General features: G+C 61.7%; 1 protein-coding gene across 1 annotated transcript; it reads right to left on the bottom strand.

The window, feature by feature from the left end:
- Positions 1 to 860: 860 nt before the first annotated feature.
- PAIP2B (poly(A) binding protein interacting protein 2B) lies at positions 861 to 15,457 on the bottom strand. Its single transcript, XM_032686461.1, has 4 exons — positions 15,395 to 15,457; positions 7,459 to 7,613; positions 4,463 to 4,639; positions 861 to 3,287 (listed from the first exon to the last, which is right to left on the bottom strand). Exons 2-4 carry the CDS (start codon positions 7,600 to 7,602, stop codon positions 3,231 to 3,233), a joined length of 378 nt encoding a protein of 125 aa, XP_032542352.1. The 5' UTR covers positions 7,603 to 7,613; positions 15,395 to 15,457; the 3' UTR covers positions 861 to 3,230.
- Positions 15,458 to 15,755: the final 298 nt, after the last annotated feature.

Raw genomic sequence — 15,755 nt, 5'->3', positions numbered from 1 at the left:
GTTTCGTTTCCCCTTTGGTGCCCGAGGGGGCCGGGCTGCAGCGTGGCCATGGGATGGGAATGGGGATGGGGATGGGAATGGGGATGGGGATGGGAATGGGGATGGGGATGGGAATGGGGATGGGAATGGGGATGGGGATGGGAATGGGGATGGGAATGGGGATGGGAATGGGGTGCTGAGCCTGCCAGGGAGGGGCTGGGGCTCAGGGAGCAGCTGGATCCAAGCAGAAAGGGAGGGAAGAGGAAGAGGAGGAAGGATGACACCTCTGGGCCCTGCCAGCACCGAGGGGACCTGGGAGGTGGGGACAGGGGATGTGACACCCGTGACCAGGGAATGGACACGGAGCTGCGGGGGCCGGTCCTGCCCCTGCTCCCGCAGCCTTTGGGGCTGAGCTTTGAAAGGGAAAAATAAGGATGAAAAGCCCTTTCGGGTTATTTTTGCCTGGGATCAGCAGAGGGAGCTGTGCCCGGCCCAAAGCACAACCCCAAAACTGCCCAAAAAGGTGCCAGCGCAGGGAGGGGAGGGCGGGGGGGAAATCCACCGGGAGATTTTCCGAAGGAAATCAGGGACAGGGCTCCAAGCAGCGCCGCAGAGCCAAAGGAAATCAGGGATACGGCTCCAAGCAGCGCCGCAGAGCCAAAGGAAATCAGGGATACGGCTCCAAGCAGCGGCAGCAGAGCCAAAGGAAATCAGGGATACGGCTCCAAGCAGCGGCAGCAGAGCCATCTAACGCCCGAAGTGGGAATGACGGGGGTCGCTGGGATGGGGGGGGCAGACAAACCGCCCTGCGGGGGCCCCGCTGGAGCTGCCGTGGGATGGAGACCCCTCCCCCGGTTTTCCAGGGAAAACTCTGGCCCCGCTCCCTTCCAAAAAAAGTTTATTTTTGATAACGCCTTGTCCGAAATTTACAGCACGTGGAGGGGGGGGGGGGGGGCGGGGAAGGAAGTAGGAAATCAAAGGAAAACCGGGAAAAGGGAAGGAGGGAGTGTGGGATCGCTCCAGGGGTTCGCTCGGTGTCCCGCTGCCCATCCCGGTTCCCGCTGCCCATCCCAGCGCCCCGGATCCCATCCTGCCCAGCCGGGGGGAGCCTCCGGCCGCTGGAGGCACCGGGAAAGGGGAGAGCTCCCCCCAGCCTGGAATATTTGGATGGGGCTCGCCCAGGGCTGCCGGCTCCAGCCGCGGCTCCGCCGGGGTTCAGCGCCGGGATCAAGCCCCGCAGCCGGAGCTGGGAGAACTGGGAGGCTCCGGAGCGCACCGGGAGCTGGGAATTCCGTGGGCTCGGCCCTGTTCACGGTCCGACGGCCTCACGAGTTAATGGCCAGCAGGATCCCCGTCCCGATCCATTAGCGGCTCCTTTAGGGCCGGGAATGGGGGAGGAACCGCGCCCGGGAGGGGGATTTACACGGATGAGCAGCGGCTCATCCAGCGGGAACGGTGCTAATCGTCCTGGATCGGGAGCTCCTGCTTTCCATGGATTTATAACCGTGACGAGCTCCCTTTTTCTCTGGACGGGGGATTTCTGACCCCCAGGAGCTCCCACTTTCTATGGATAGGAATTCCCAACCCCAGAAAGCTCCTGGTTTCTCCGCATAGGGATTTCTGACCCCAAGAAGCTCCCGTTTTCCATGGATAGGGATTTCTGGCCTCAAGGAGCTCCCACTTCCCCTGGATCGGGATTTCTGACCCTGGGAGGCTCCTGCTTTCCCCAGACGTGGATTTTCAACCCTGGGAGGTTCCTGGTTTCTCTGGATAAGGATCTCTGGCCCCGAGCAGCTCCTGCTTTCTCATGGATTTCTGAGCTGGGAAGCTCTGACTTTCCCTGGATATGGATCTCTGACCTGGAGAAGCTCCTGTTTTCTCATGGATTTCCAACCCCAGGAAGTTCCTGATTTTTCTGGATGAGCATTTCTTGCCCTGGGATGCTCCTGTGTTCCCTGGACAGGGACTGCTGACCCCAAAGAGCTCGTACTTTTCATGGATAGGGATTTCTGACCCTTTCTGACCCTGGGAACCTCCTGCTTTCTCAGGGATTTCTGACCTGGGAAGCTCCCACTTTTCCTGGATAGGGATTTCCTACCCCAAGGAGCTCCTGCTTTCTCTGGATAGGGATTTCTGGCCCTGGGACACGCCTGTATTCCCTGGACAGGGATTCCTGACCCCCAGGAGCTCCCACTTGCCCTGGAAGGGGATTTCCAGCCCCAGCTCTCCAAAGGATCCCGTGAAGCCCATGATTCAGACCCCTGGAAGTGCCCAGGGCCGTGGTTTGGGAGCTGCAGCTCCCATGGGTGGGGAAGGAGGTTCCCGGGAGCTCAGCTGAGGGAGACACGGATCCTGCTCCAACAGCTGCTCCAGGGGCTCTGCCCTAAGGCAGCACCAGAGCCTCGGAAAAGGGACCAGCACCAGGCTCTGCCCATCCCCTCCCAAAAACATCCCTCCTGGGGGCTCCTCGGGGCTCAGGCTCATCCCAAAGGAGGATCCCGCTCCTCCCCCAGGGAAGCTGCTCCACACCCCCCTCACCTTGTGCCAAGAACGGATTTATATCCCAGAGGAATTAGGAGGAGGCTTCAGAGCCCCGGCCTGTAGTGCTGGATGAGCTCAAGAGCTGGGGAGGGAATTCCCTAAGGGGGAGTTTGGGAGGAGCTGCCCTTCCCAGGGGTCTGGGCCCCCCTGAGCACCCCCAGAACTGCTGGAGCAGGAAGGACCCCCCTGCCAGCACGGGAATGTGGGAATGAGTGCTCAGCTTCCATCGTGGAGCCAGGGCAGCTCCTGCCCGGAGGAATTTCGGGATCCCAGCTCGGTGCACTTCACCTGGAGTGAAGGAATCCGCTCGAAGGGAATCGGGGAAGGCGGGTGCAGCTCCCAGCCCGGGCTGGCTGCTGGCAGGGGAGCCCTAAAAATCCTACTGAAACAAGCACACCCGATTTTCCCGGGACTTCCCCGTGATTTTCCCACTAGCAGGGCTGAAGCACACGCAGGAATGGGCCTCTGGAGCAGGGGGAGGCTGGAATCCAGGACAGGCCCAAAGGGCCACACGTCCCAGGAAGCAAAAAAACCGCCAAAAAAAGGTGATGGGACGATACAAAGTGTTAAAAAAAAAAAAAATAAAGGAGGAAAAAAACAGGTACTTGAAGCTGGAGCAGATCCCGGCGCCGAGTCCAGCCGGGCTGTCCCCCCTCTATCCCCTGGCATTCCCTGGAGCAGGGATTCAGTCTCTCTCCAGGCCTGGCCTGTCAGTACTTCACACCCGGCACAAACTCCTTGGCATCTGGATTCAAGTTGCTTTTGCTCTGGAAGAGAAGAGGGAACAGGGATCCATCAGTGCCCCGAGGATCCATCAGTGCCCCGAGGATCCATCAGTGCCCCGAGGCCGGGATCCCCCAGGGAGCTGCATTCCAGGGAGCTGCACCCCAAATCCCTGCACCCCAAACCCCTGCACTCCAAATCCCTGCGCCCCAAACCCCTGCACCCCAAACCCCTGCACTCTAAGGATGGACCTGCACCCCAAATCCCTGCACCCCAAATCCCTGTACTCCAAGGATGGACCTGCACCCCAAACCCCTGTACCCCAAATCCCTGCACTCCAAGGACAGACCTGCACCCCAAACCCCTGCACCCCAAATCCCTGTACTCCAAGGATGGACCTGTACCCCAAACCCCTGCACCCCAAACCCCTGCACCCCAAATCCCTGTACTCCAAGGATGGACCTGTACCCCAAATCCCTGCACCCCAAACCCCTGCACCCTTAGAATGGACCTGCACCCCAAATCCCTGTACTCCAAGGATGGACCTGCACCCCAAGCCCCTGCACCCCAAATCCCTGCACTCCAAGGACAGACCTGCACCCCAAACCCCTGCACTCCAAACCCCTGCACCCCAAATCCCTGCACTCCAAGGATGGATCTGTACCCCAAATCCCTGCACCCCAAGGATGGACCTGCACCCCATGGATGGACCTGCACCCCAAACCCCTGCACCCCAAGGATGGACCTGCACCCCAAATCCCTGCACCCCAGGGATGGACCTGCACCCCAAACCCCTGCACCTCAAACCCCTGCACCCCAAGGATGGACCTGCACCCCAAAGCCCCACACCCCGAGGGTCCCTCGTGGCCCCACAGGCCCGGGATGAGCGGGACCATCACCCAGCTCCACGGTCTCTGCTCCCAGGCTGGGTTTTGGGGGAACACACGGGTTTTGGGGGAACACACGGGTTTTGGGGGAACACACAGGTTTTGGGGGAACACAGGCCAATCCGTGGATCCAGTCTCCCTGTTCGTGCTGTGCCACGTGGGAAAGCAGCAGCCCCATCCCGGGGCTCCCGGGGAGCGACTTCACGGAACCACGGAATGGTTTGGGGCTGGAAGGGACCTCAGAGCCCACCCAGTGCCAGCCCTGCCAGGGGCAGGGACACTTCCCACTGTGCCAACCCAGTGTCCAGGGATCCAGGGGCACAGCCCCTCACCAGAATGTCCTCGGAGCCGTGGCCGTCCCCCACCGAGAGCCCGTGGAGCTGCTGCTGCAGCTGCCCCACGCCCTGGGGCAGGTCCCGGGACGGGATGAACCAGTCCTGGTCCTCCTCCTCCAGCATCTCCTGGAAGCAGCGGTCCAGGAATTCCTGCTCCTGCAGCTCCTCCTCCACCTGCCCGGAGAGATTCGTTAGTTCCGGGGGGAAAGGAAAGGACATCCCGGGGAAAAGGAAAGGACATCCCGGGGAAAAGGAAAGGACATCCCGGGGAAAAGGAAAGGACATCCCGGGGTTTTCCAGCACCTGGGGAGGGTCTGCAGTGTCTGCCAGGCTCTGGCACAGCTCACGGGATCATGGAATCACTCAGCATGGAAAAGCCCTCAGAGACCATGGAGCTCCCCCAGCACTGCAGGGACACCCCCGGCCGTGGCCCCGAGTGCCACATCCCCCCTCCCTGGGCAGCTGTGCCAGGGCTGCACAGCCCTTTCCAGGAGGAATTTTCCCGATGTCCAACCTGAGCCTCCCCTGGCACAGCCTGAGGCCATTCCTTCTCCTCCTGTCCCTTGTTCCCTTCGAGCAGAGCCCGACCCCCCCCGGCTCCCCCCTCCTGTCAGGGGGTTGCAGAGCCAGAAGGTCCCCCCTGAGCCTCCTTTGCTCCAGGATTTCTCCCTTTCCTTGCTCCAAACTGGCTGAAGCCATCCCAGCTGGATTGCTGGGCGGATCCTCTCTGCTCTGGAGCAATCCCAGAGCTCTCCCAGCCTTTCCTGCTCCCTGCAGGTTTGTCACACCTGCAGGTGGTGACAGAAGGTGGCACTTGGCTCCCACGAGAGCTCCAGGGATGACACTGCAGGAAACCTCCTCCTGAGGATCAGGAAAGCCCCTGGAGCTCCTGGAGCTGCTCAGGCAGGGGCGTGGGAGCAGAGGGAGGCAGGAGAGGGGCAGGATGGGGCTGGGGTCCGTCCTTCCTGAACCATCAGTGGGTCACACTGACCAGCCAATCCCATCTCCCAGGCTGGTTTTCTCTGGATTCCCATTGAGTCCAAGAGGGCTGAGTGAATCCACGATCCACAAAATGCTCTGGAAAGCTCAAACCCTTCCATGTCACAGGGCAGCAGGGCAGGGGGGGATTCTGCCCCTCTGCCCCTGTCTCAGCTGAGACCCCCCTGCAGAGCTGCTCCAGCCCTGGGAACAACAGCACAAGGACGTGGAGCTGCTGGAGAGAGTCCAGAGGAGGCCCTGGAGCTGCTGCCAGGGCTGGAGCCCCTCTGCTCTGGAGCCAGGCTGGGAGAGCTGGGGGGGTTCCCCTGGAGAAGAGAAGGCTCCAGGGAGAGCTGAGAGCCCCTGGCAGGGCCTGAAGGGGCTCCAGGAGAGCTGGAGAGGGACTGGGGACAAGGGAGGGAGGGACAGGACAAGAAGGGGGTGGTTTCCCCTTGGAAAAGTGGAGATTTAGATGGAATATTGGCAAGGAATTCCTGAAACTCCTCACTGGCAGGAGCAGGTGACATGAGGACATTGGACAATGAAGGGCCCAGCAGTGCTGGCTCATCCCACAGGAGACAAGGACAGCGACTGTCCCGGGATCTGCCCTTCCACGGGGCACGGACACAGCGAGCCCAGGGCTCGGTGCCTCTCCCAGCCCTGCAATCCAGGTGGATATTCCCTGTGCTCCACGTCCCACCTGCCTCTGACACCTCTGCCTGCTCCAGCTCCCTGCTGTCAGCAGTTCCTGCTCCCACCACTCCCTGTTTGCCCTCGGGATGCGGTTCCCTGGGAAAGGAATGTCGGTGGCACAAGTCCGGGAGGAACGTGCCAGGCTGGGGGAGCACCTGGAGCTGCTGCCTGTGCCCTGCCTGGGGCCTGCACGGCCCAAAGCCCTGTGGAGGAGGCAGGGAAGCCACGTGGCTCCGGGGAGTTCAGGGAGAGGGGAGAGCAAGGGATGCAGAGGGAGATCCAGCCCCAGATCCCAATCCCAGAGCAGCCCCAAAGCACTGGAATGTGAGGGTGGCCACTGGCAGAGAGAGTTTCTCTGAGGACACCAGGAATGCTGATGGAATCTTCCTCTGGAGAGCAGGGGGTGGGAATTCCCTCTGCCCAGCCTGCCCACAGCTCCAGAGGATCCTTCCTGGACACCCCAGGGGTGGGAATCGGTGCCGGGCCACGGTCACAGGGACATTCCAGGGAGGGGACAAGTGTCCAGGAGTTCAGCTGGAGGGACAAGCTCCCTCCTCTCCCAGTCCAAGTTCTCTCCAGCTGCTGGGATGGTGGCAGGAGAATCCCAGGAGCCTCCAGAGAGCCCTTCCCACTGCCTTGGGCTGCCCTGGGATTCGGATTCGGACGAGGAGGACACTGTGGAGCTGCTCCCAGGTCCTTACTCCACAACCAAGAGCTGTTTGAGTCTTCCAGGAGCTCTCGGGAGCTTCGTTGTCCCTTATGGACACAACATCCCGAGGCTCCAGCTCCGGCTGCTCCAAGTGCATCCAGGATGATTCCACTGAAACAAGAGATTTCTCCCCAAACCGAGGCTGCAGGATCTCCCTGCTGGAATAACCAGGATGGGAACATTCCAATTCCAAGGGCTCAGCAGGATGCTGGTCCTGTGCCTCCAGCTGAGCATGTGGACAGGGAAGGCCTGGATCCCAAAAGCTTGGGAGCAGTGATGTCACCAAGGGGATCAAAGGCAGCGTGAGGGCTCCTTTCCAGCTCCATCCATCCCACGTCCTTCCAGGCAGGTCCAACACAAACAGGATGACTCTTCCCTGAGCCACCCTTCCCGTGCAGGGCTGGGACTGCCACAGGGCCACCAAAGGACACACACTCCATTTTCCCTGTGGATACACAGAGCTGGGAACTCCCCCGTGTCTCACCTGCCTGTTGAAGTCCTCCTCGTCCTCCATCCCCCCATCCCTGTGTTTCCCTGGAGCTGGGAATCTCACCTGCCTGTTGAAGTCCTCCAGCCCCCCATCCCTGTGTTTCCCTGGAGCTGGGAATCTCACCTGCCTGTTGAAGTCCTCCTCGTTCTCCATCCACATGTACTCAGCAAAGGGGTTGTTCTCCTTCTCATCGTGCCCGTTCACCACCGGATCCTCCTTGGATTTGGGACTGGATGCCGTGGTGCTGGCGAGCTCGGAGCCATTCATCCTTACGGACTCTGGGGGGGGAAATGTGGGGATGAGGGAGCTGCTGAGGACCCGTGTCCCCAGATCCACCTCAGCTCCCACAGGGACGCTGCCACCGCCTTCCAGCACAGGAGTGCTTGGGCTGGATGATCCTGGAGGTCTTTGCCAACCTTCATGATTCCATAACTTCAGGAATTTCAGATCCCGCTGCTTCCAGGCTGCATGGTGCAGTTCCCAGCTCCTCCTCTCTCCCTGGCAGCAGCACCACACCCCCCTGGCAGTGGCATTTTGGGGGGATTTATTTTTTTTCAGCATTTATTTTTTGGGATTTTGAGCCACCAGGGACAGTTTGAATGTATTTGTCTGGGCTTAGACCAAGGGCTGATCCCACCAGGAGCTCCTGGAGATGCTGGGAACAAGGTCTGGGAAGGCACCGGCTCCCCACATCCCATCCATCCATCCCTCCAGCTATCCATCCCTCCATCCCTCCATCCCTCCATCCATCCATCCCTCCATCCAGCTATCCATCCATCCCTCCATCCATCCATCCATCCATCCATCCATCCATCCATCCATCCATCCTCCCATCCATCCATCCATCCTCCCATCCATCCATCCATCCCCCCATCCATCCATCCATCCCTCCCTCCATCCATCCATCCATCCATCCATCCCAGTTGTTTTACATCCACCACAACCCCCCACCCATCCCTCCATCCCTGCTTTGGGAGCAGGGACAGGGAAGGACTCTCCCGTCTCATTCCCCTCCCAGGTTTATATGGCAGCACCAGGAAGCTCATCCCAGTTCCTGAGGCTTTTCCAGGTGGACAGGGAGCAGCAAAGGGGTCCAAAGCCCCATTCCCAGCAGACCCAGAGCACCCCAGATCCCTCCTGGAAGCTGCTTCCCTGTGGATATCAGACCCAGTCCCTACCACACTATTCCCACCTCTCGGATTTGAGCCACCCCAAAGCTTCCCAAGCCACCCCCACCTGCTGGAGCCAGAGCTTTCCAAATGGGAACGAGGATGCTGGGAGATGCCAGCATGGATACCTGGGGGTGCCATCTCCAGGGGACCCCTGGGCAGAGCGATATCCCAGAGTTGTGCCGGGAGAAGCAGAGGGAAGGAGAGGCCCTGATCCTGGGGGATCCCTGGGCATCCCCCGGGAATATCCGGGGGGAAAACACTCACTAAACAAGCAAACTGGCCCCCAGATTTTCCGGGCTGGGCAGTCTGGTGGCAGCACAGGAGGGAGGGGTGGGATGTGCCAACGGACCCAAACACGGAATCAAATCCAACCAAAGTGTGGTTTATCCCCATTTTTCCCAGCCGGGTCTCCAGGATGCAAAGTCTTGCTTTTCCCCTCTCAGCCAGAGCAGCCCTGGCCACGCAGAGCATTCCTGCCTGGAAAAGCACCTTCCCAGGGAGTGTTTTCCAGGCTCAGTGTCCGTTCTGGGCTGTGTGTTCCCTCTGTGAGTCACCGGAGCTGGACCTGCCAGGCTGGGGATGCTCCAAGGGCTCCCAGAGCTCCGGGAACTGGGATATGTGACTCCACCAAAAAGCAAATAAATCCAAAACCTGGCTCTTTCATAACGAAGGTTTCTTGGATTTGTTTCTGTTTTCCTATGGAAAATTAAATAGATCCAAAAAAAAAAGAGCGGGACTGTTGGAGCTCAGGAAGCACATCCAGAGCACACAGAGCACCTGGGGCTGCTCCAGAGCACGGAAAATCCCAAGGATCTCTGCCCAGAGGGAGGGAGCGCCCTGGGAGGGCCCTTTCCCAGCAATCCCACACTGCGCTGGCTGCCTGTGGAAAAGGGACTGGACACCACGGGCTGGGAACAGAGATCTGGGGCAGCTCTGGGTGGTGCTTTAGGGCCAGATGGTTCCCAGGGATGGATTTCATGGCATCTGATCCCAGCTGGGGCTTCCTGGCCATCCCGGCTCCTGGGAACAGTGACCGAGAGATCTGGGGGGAAACCAACCACGTGGGAAGATCCCAAAGCAATTCCAGCATCCCAGAGCCCACGGCACCGACACTGGGTGCAGGAAGGGCAGGGACTTGGTGATCCCACTGCGTGGGAGGTGGGGAAGGATCCCTGAGAGCAGCACCCAGGCCTGGGGTCAAGGAACCATGGAATGGTTTGGGTTGGAAAAGACCTGAAATCCCATCCAGAGCCACCCCCTGTCCATGGGCAGGGACACCTTCCACGAGCCCAGGTTGCTCCAACCTGGCCTTGGACACTTCCAGGGATCCAGGGGCAGCCACAGCTTCTCTGGGAAAACCTGTGCCAGGGCCTCCCCACCCTCCCAGCCAGGAATTCCTGCCCAATAACCCACCTAACCCTGCCCTCTGGCAGGGGGGAGAAGGAACACAGGAGAAGGGAATACAGGAGAAGGGAACACAGGGGAAGGGAATACAGGAGAAGGGAACATAGGAGAAGGGAACACAGGAGAAGGGAACACAGGAGAAGGGAATACAGGAGAAGGGAACACAGGGGAAGGGAATACAGGGGAAGGGAATACAGGAGAAGGGAATACAGGAGAAGGGAACATAGGAGAAGGGAATACAGGAGAAGGGAACACAGGAGAAGGGAATAAAGGTGCAGGGAATACAGGAGAAGGGAATAAAGGTGCAGGGAATACGGGAGAAGGGAATACAGGAGAAGGGAACATAGGAGAAGGGAATACAGGAGAAGGGAACACAGGAGAAGGGAGCACAGGAGAAGCCCCAGCTGTGTCCTGGCTCAGGGCAGCACAGATGGTCCCGCTCTCCCTCCCAAGCCGAGGCCGCGATCCCGAGGCAGCATTCCCGGGTTTTGCCAGAGAGCCCGGCGGGCCAGGGCTCCCAGAGCTATAAATAGCTTTGGGAATCATTGTGTCTGCAGACAGGCTCGTGGTTCAGCAGGAAAACCCACCCGGGAGACCCAGACCTGGGGAAAAGCCCGCGCTGGGCCCTTCTCCGAGTTTTCCATGGCTCCCCCTTCCCGACTGCCCTCCGAGGGCTCCGGAGCGAGGGAGGGCAGAGCTGGGGCTGCCCCTCTGAGCTCCTGCACTGCGGGATCCACAGCACCTGGATTCCAACCCCGAGAGAGTCACAAAGGGAACCCCTTTCTCGGGCCACCCCTGAACTGCCCCGAAGCAGCAATTAGGGAAAAGCACCTCGTCAGCCTCCTCTCCCAAGGGATGGATTCTCCCATTCCAGCTCTGCTCCACAGGTCTGGCTGGTCCAGCCACTCTCCCAGCGCTCCTTCCCTGACTCCCTGTCTCTCCCACGCCATGGGATCCCGATCACCTGCCTCCAATCTCCCTTCCCAGATAAAGTCTCTGCGCTCCAGAGGCCCAAACTGCACCTCTCATCCCGCTTTATCTCCCGGCCCTGTGGATTTTTCCACCGGCTGGGAGCGCTCCCAGCTGCCCCACACGGCCCTGGGACATTCCCTGCTCCCGGCCCTGGGACATTCCCTGCTCCCAGCCGGATCCCTCCTGGAACAGCCTCCCCGGGCCCGGCTCTTCCCTCAGGCCACAGCCCCGGCCCACACTCCACCACCGCCCCCTGACTCCTCCAAGTACAATGTTCCCCCTCCAGGCTTCTCCTTCCCATTCCACGGGTTTATTCCCGAGTTTTTATTCCCTGCTCCGGAGCTGAGCTGGGGAGTGACCCCCTGCCCCCGCCGGCTCTGGCCCCCAAGCAGGGAAGGCTGAGTGTCCTGGGATCCTCCGGATGCTCCCGGAGTTCCCTGGCCGGGCTCCCGGGGGGTGCCGGGCCCTGCCCGCAGATGTGGAGTCTCCATTCCCAGCTCTCCCAGTTGCCGAGGAACCGAGGCCTATTTCCCTCCCGGCCGGGGGGGGGATAATCTCCTCCCGCCCTGTTTTAATCCACAGCCACCACAACAGCCCCGGCCCCGCTCCGGCTCCGCGCGAGGAGCCTCCCCGGAACACCCGGCGCTGCTCCTGAGCCCAGGCCAAGGAATGCTCGGGAGCCTCATTCCAAATTCAGCCCAAACAGCTCCTCCTCGAGCTGCTGCCAGGATCAGCCACGTCCTGCTCCCGACAGCTCATGGATCCTGCAGCCCTCCAGGATCCACAGCTTCTCCGGGAAACCTGGGCCAGGGCCTGCCCACCCTCACAGCCAGCAATTCCTTCCCAAATCCCATTTAAATCTCCCCTTTTCCAGTGGGAAGCCATTCCCTGTGTCCTGTCCCTCCCTCCCTTGTCCCAGTCCCTCTCCAGCTCTCCTGGAGCCCCTTTAGGCCCTGGAAGGAGCTCTCAGCTCTCCCTGGAGCCTTCTCTTCTCCAGGGGAACCCCCCCAGCTCTCCCAGCCTGGCTCCAGAGCAGAGGGGCTCCAGCCCTGGCAGCAGCTCCGGGGCCTCCTCTGGACTCTCTCCAGCAGCTCCTTGGCACAGAAAGGGTTAACTAGAGGACTTTCTTCCCAATATCCCATCTAACCCTGTCCTCTGCCAGTGGGAAGCTGTTCCCCCTGGTCCTGGCACTCCAGACCCTTGGAAAAGCCCCTCTCTAGGAGAGAGCTGGACTTTTCTAAGGGACTGGGGCCAGGAGCTGCCCTTCCCCCAGGGCAGGGACAGCATTCCCTGCCTGGCTGCAGGCAGGGAGACAGCAACAGCCAGCAGTGGAATTCCAGGGCTGCACAGTGGTCCCTGTGCCAGTGGTGCAATCCCAGTGATCCCTGTGCCAGTGGTGCAATCCCAGTGATCCCTGTGCCAGTGGTGCAATCCCAGTGATCCCTGTGCCAGGCCTCTGGATCCATGGGAGCAGCTTTATCTCTGTTTGTGCTGGAGGCCCCGCTGGGACACGGGGACACACCTTCCTGGGACTGGACACACATTCCCAGGGCTGGACACACATTCCCAGGGCTGGACACACATTCCCAGGGCTGGACACACATTCCCGGGGCTGGACACACATTCCCAGGGCTGGACACCTGCATTCCCTGGGAGAAGGGACGGGAAGCCAAGCACAGAGAGGTCCCTGGGTGGATCTGATGCTGTCGGAGCTCCTTTCCCACCTGAACAATTCCACGGTTCCCTGATCTGCCCCCGGGTTTGGCAGCTCAGCCGTGGCTGTGCCAGGGGGTCACCGACCCCAAATCCCATGGGAATGGGCCCTGTGCCCATGGGAGAGGCCAGGACAGGGCACCGGCTGGAGCCACCCGTCAGCTCCGGGATCTGGGTGCTGACAGCCCCATCCTGCAGGGAATGATGACAGCCCCATCCTGCAGGGAATGATGACAGCCCCGTCCTGTTTGGAATTATCACTGGAGGAGCGATGACAGCCCCGTTTCCCGGCGGGAATGGGTGACCCGGGATGAGTCCCGAGGGTCTGGGATCATCATCCCAAGGGAAAACAAACAGCTGCTGCACGGACAGGAACAATCCTGCTCCTCCCCCAGCTGCTCCTTCCCCAGCTCCAGGGCAGGGAGGGACAGGACAAGGGGCTCTACACCGGCAGAGAGGAGGGTTGGAGGGGATACTGGGGACAAATTTCGGGATGGTGAAACCTCCCTGAGCTCTGGAGCTGCTGCAGAGAGTCCAGAGGAGGCCCCGGAGCTGCTGCCAGGGCTGGAGCCCCTCTGCTCTGGAGCCAGGCTGGGAGAGCTGGGGGGGTTCCCCTGGAGAAGAGAAGGCTCCAGGGAGAGCTGAGAGCCCCTGGCAGGGCCTGAAGGGGCTCCAGGAGAGCTGGAGAGGGACTGGGGACAAGGGAGGGAGGGACAGGACACAGGGAATGGCTTCTAAATGGAAGAGGGGAGATTTAAACGGGATATTGGCAAGGAATTCTTTCCCTTGATGGTGGTGAGGGACTGGAATTAATTTCCCAGGGAAGCTGTGGCTGCCCCTGGATCCCTGGAAGTGTCCACGACCAGGTTGGAGAAACCTGGAATAGTAGAAGGTGTCCCTGCCCATGGCAGGGCATGGGACTTGATGGGATATAAATCCCCTTCCCACCCAAACTATTCCATGATTCTGTGGAACACCTGGAATTTCCACAGCTCCCTCTCTCTGACCCTGCACTGTCCCCCTGCCCTGGGCTGGGCTTTGTCCCTGTCCCAGTCCTGCAGGGACACTTGTGGATCTCACACACCCACCCCTGGCTCTCCCTTTCCCAGCCTGGAAAAGTGCCATTCCCTCAATCCCGAGGGAAAACCCGCCGGATCCCTCGCACAGGAGCAGCACTGGGGGGTTTCAGGACAATGTTCCAACACACAATTTTATCTGGAGTTGCTGAGCCCCAAACACAGCCCTGAGGTTCCCTCAGCCTTCCCTGCAGCTCCCACAGCCCGGGATCCCAGAGGGATGTGGATCCAGAGGGACATGGATCCCAGAGGGACATGGATCCAGAGGGATGTGGATCCCAGGGGGACATGGATCCAGAGGGATGTGGATCCCAGAGGGATGTGGATCCAGAGGGACGTGGATCCCAGGGGGACGTGGATCCAGAGGGACATGGATCCCAGGGGGACATGGATCCAGAGGGATGTGGATCCAGAGGGACGTGGATCCCAGAGGGATGTGGATCCAGAGGGATGTGGATCCAGAGGGACGTGGATCCCAGAGGGATGTGGATCCAGAGGGATGTGGATCCCAGGGGGACATGGATCCAGAGGGATGTGGATCCCAGAGGGATGTGGATTCCAGGGGGACGTCGATCCAGAGGGACATGGATCCCAGGGGGACGTGGATCCAGAGGGACGTGGATCCCAGGGGGATGTGGATCCAGAGGGATGTGGATCCAGAGGGACGTGGATCCAGAGGGACGTGGATCCCAGAGGGATGTGGATCCAGAGGGATGTGGATCCCAGGGGGACATGGATCCAGAGGGACATGGATCCCAGGGGGATGTGGATCCAGAGGGACGTGGATCCCAGAGGGATGTGGATCCAGAGGGATGTGGATCCAGAAGGACGTGGACCCCAGGAGGATGTGGATCCAGAGGGACATGGATCCCACGGGGATGTGGATCCCGAGCAGTTGCTCCCAAAGGGACGGAGCCATGTCTGTCCCACCCCACACAGGTTTCCCCTCTGGCTCCTGCAGGAATTCCCACGCTGTCCCAGCACGTGGGGCTGGAACCCGAGAGCCAGCAGGGAAAACACCCCCCGGGCAGAGCTGGGCCGGGCTGAGCCCCCCGGAACGTGTCCCAGAGCCCCCAAATCCCGGCTGGCAGGGACGGCCACCCCCTGTCCCCCCAGATCCCTCCCCGGGCCGAGAACACCTGGAGAGCGTGGGAGCTCTGCCCGCCCCGTGGGAAGGGGGATCCCGGCCTGGGAAGGGGGATCGTGCCGCGGGAGGGGTCGGAGCAGGGACAGGGGGAGCAGCCGGTGTCCCCCCGCCCCACAGGTCCTGTCCCCGCTCCGGGGTCACCGGGGACGGGGCTCGGCCCCCTGGCCTGGTCCGTACAGAGGGCGGGGGGGGATGTTCGGGGAGCCCGGGGAGGGCTTTGGGAGCCGGAGGAATGTTCTGGGAGCGCCGGGGCTGCCCCGGGCTGCTGCTCCCGAGGGGCGGCCGGGAGGGCACGAGGGGCAGGGAGCGCTCCGCTCCCGCCCGGGATCCAGCTGAGCTGGGCCGGGCCTGCGCCCCCCGGAGAGCCCCCGGTCACTGGGGCCGTGTCACCCCGGTCCCTCGGCCCGTGTCCCCCCCCCCGTGTCACCCTGGTCCCTCTGTCCCTGTCCCCCCCGTGTGCCCCCCGGTCCCTCGGCCCGTGTCCCCCCTTGGCCCCCGTGTCCGTGTCACCCCCCTGTGTCCCCCCGGTCCCTGTGTCCGTGTCCCCCCGTGTCCCCCCGTGTCCCCCCCGTTACCTCGGCCCGGCCGGTCCCGCTCCGCGCTCTCCGCCGCCGCCGCCGCCAGGCCCCGCCCCTCCCGCCGGGGACACGCCCCCCGCCCCCATTGGCCTGCCCCGCCGCCAGGCCCCGCCCCCCCGCGCCCGGGTTGGGCGGGAGGGGGATGGAGCGCGTCGCTATTGGTTTACTGCGCTGTCAATCGCGCCCTCAGCCCCGCCCGCCGAGCCGTGCTCCGGATTGGCTGACCCCGGCGGCTCTGATTGGCCGCTCGCACGCGTCCCCCACGTGGGTCAGACGGGCAGGGCGCGGGGGCGGGGCCGGGCGGCGGGGGAGGGGCCAGACGCGATGTAAATAACCACGGGGCCCCGCCCCCGCGCCG

The sequence above is a fragment of the Chiroxiphia lanceolata genome, chromosome 4 (assembly GCF_009829145.1).
Source record: "Chiroxiphia lanceolata isolate bChiLan1 chromosome 4, bChiLan1.pri, whole genome shotgun sequence".
Lineage (NCBI taxonomy): Eukaryota > Metazoa > Chordata > Aves > Passeriformes > Pipridae > Chiroxiphia > Chiroxiphia lanceolata.
This window is presented reverse-complemented; position numbering and strand designations above follow the sequence as displayed.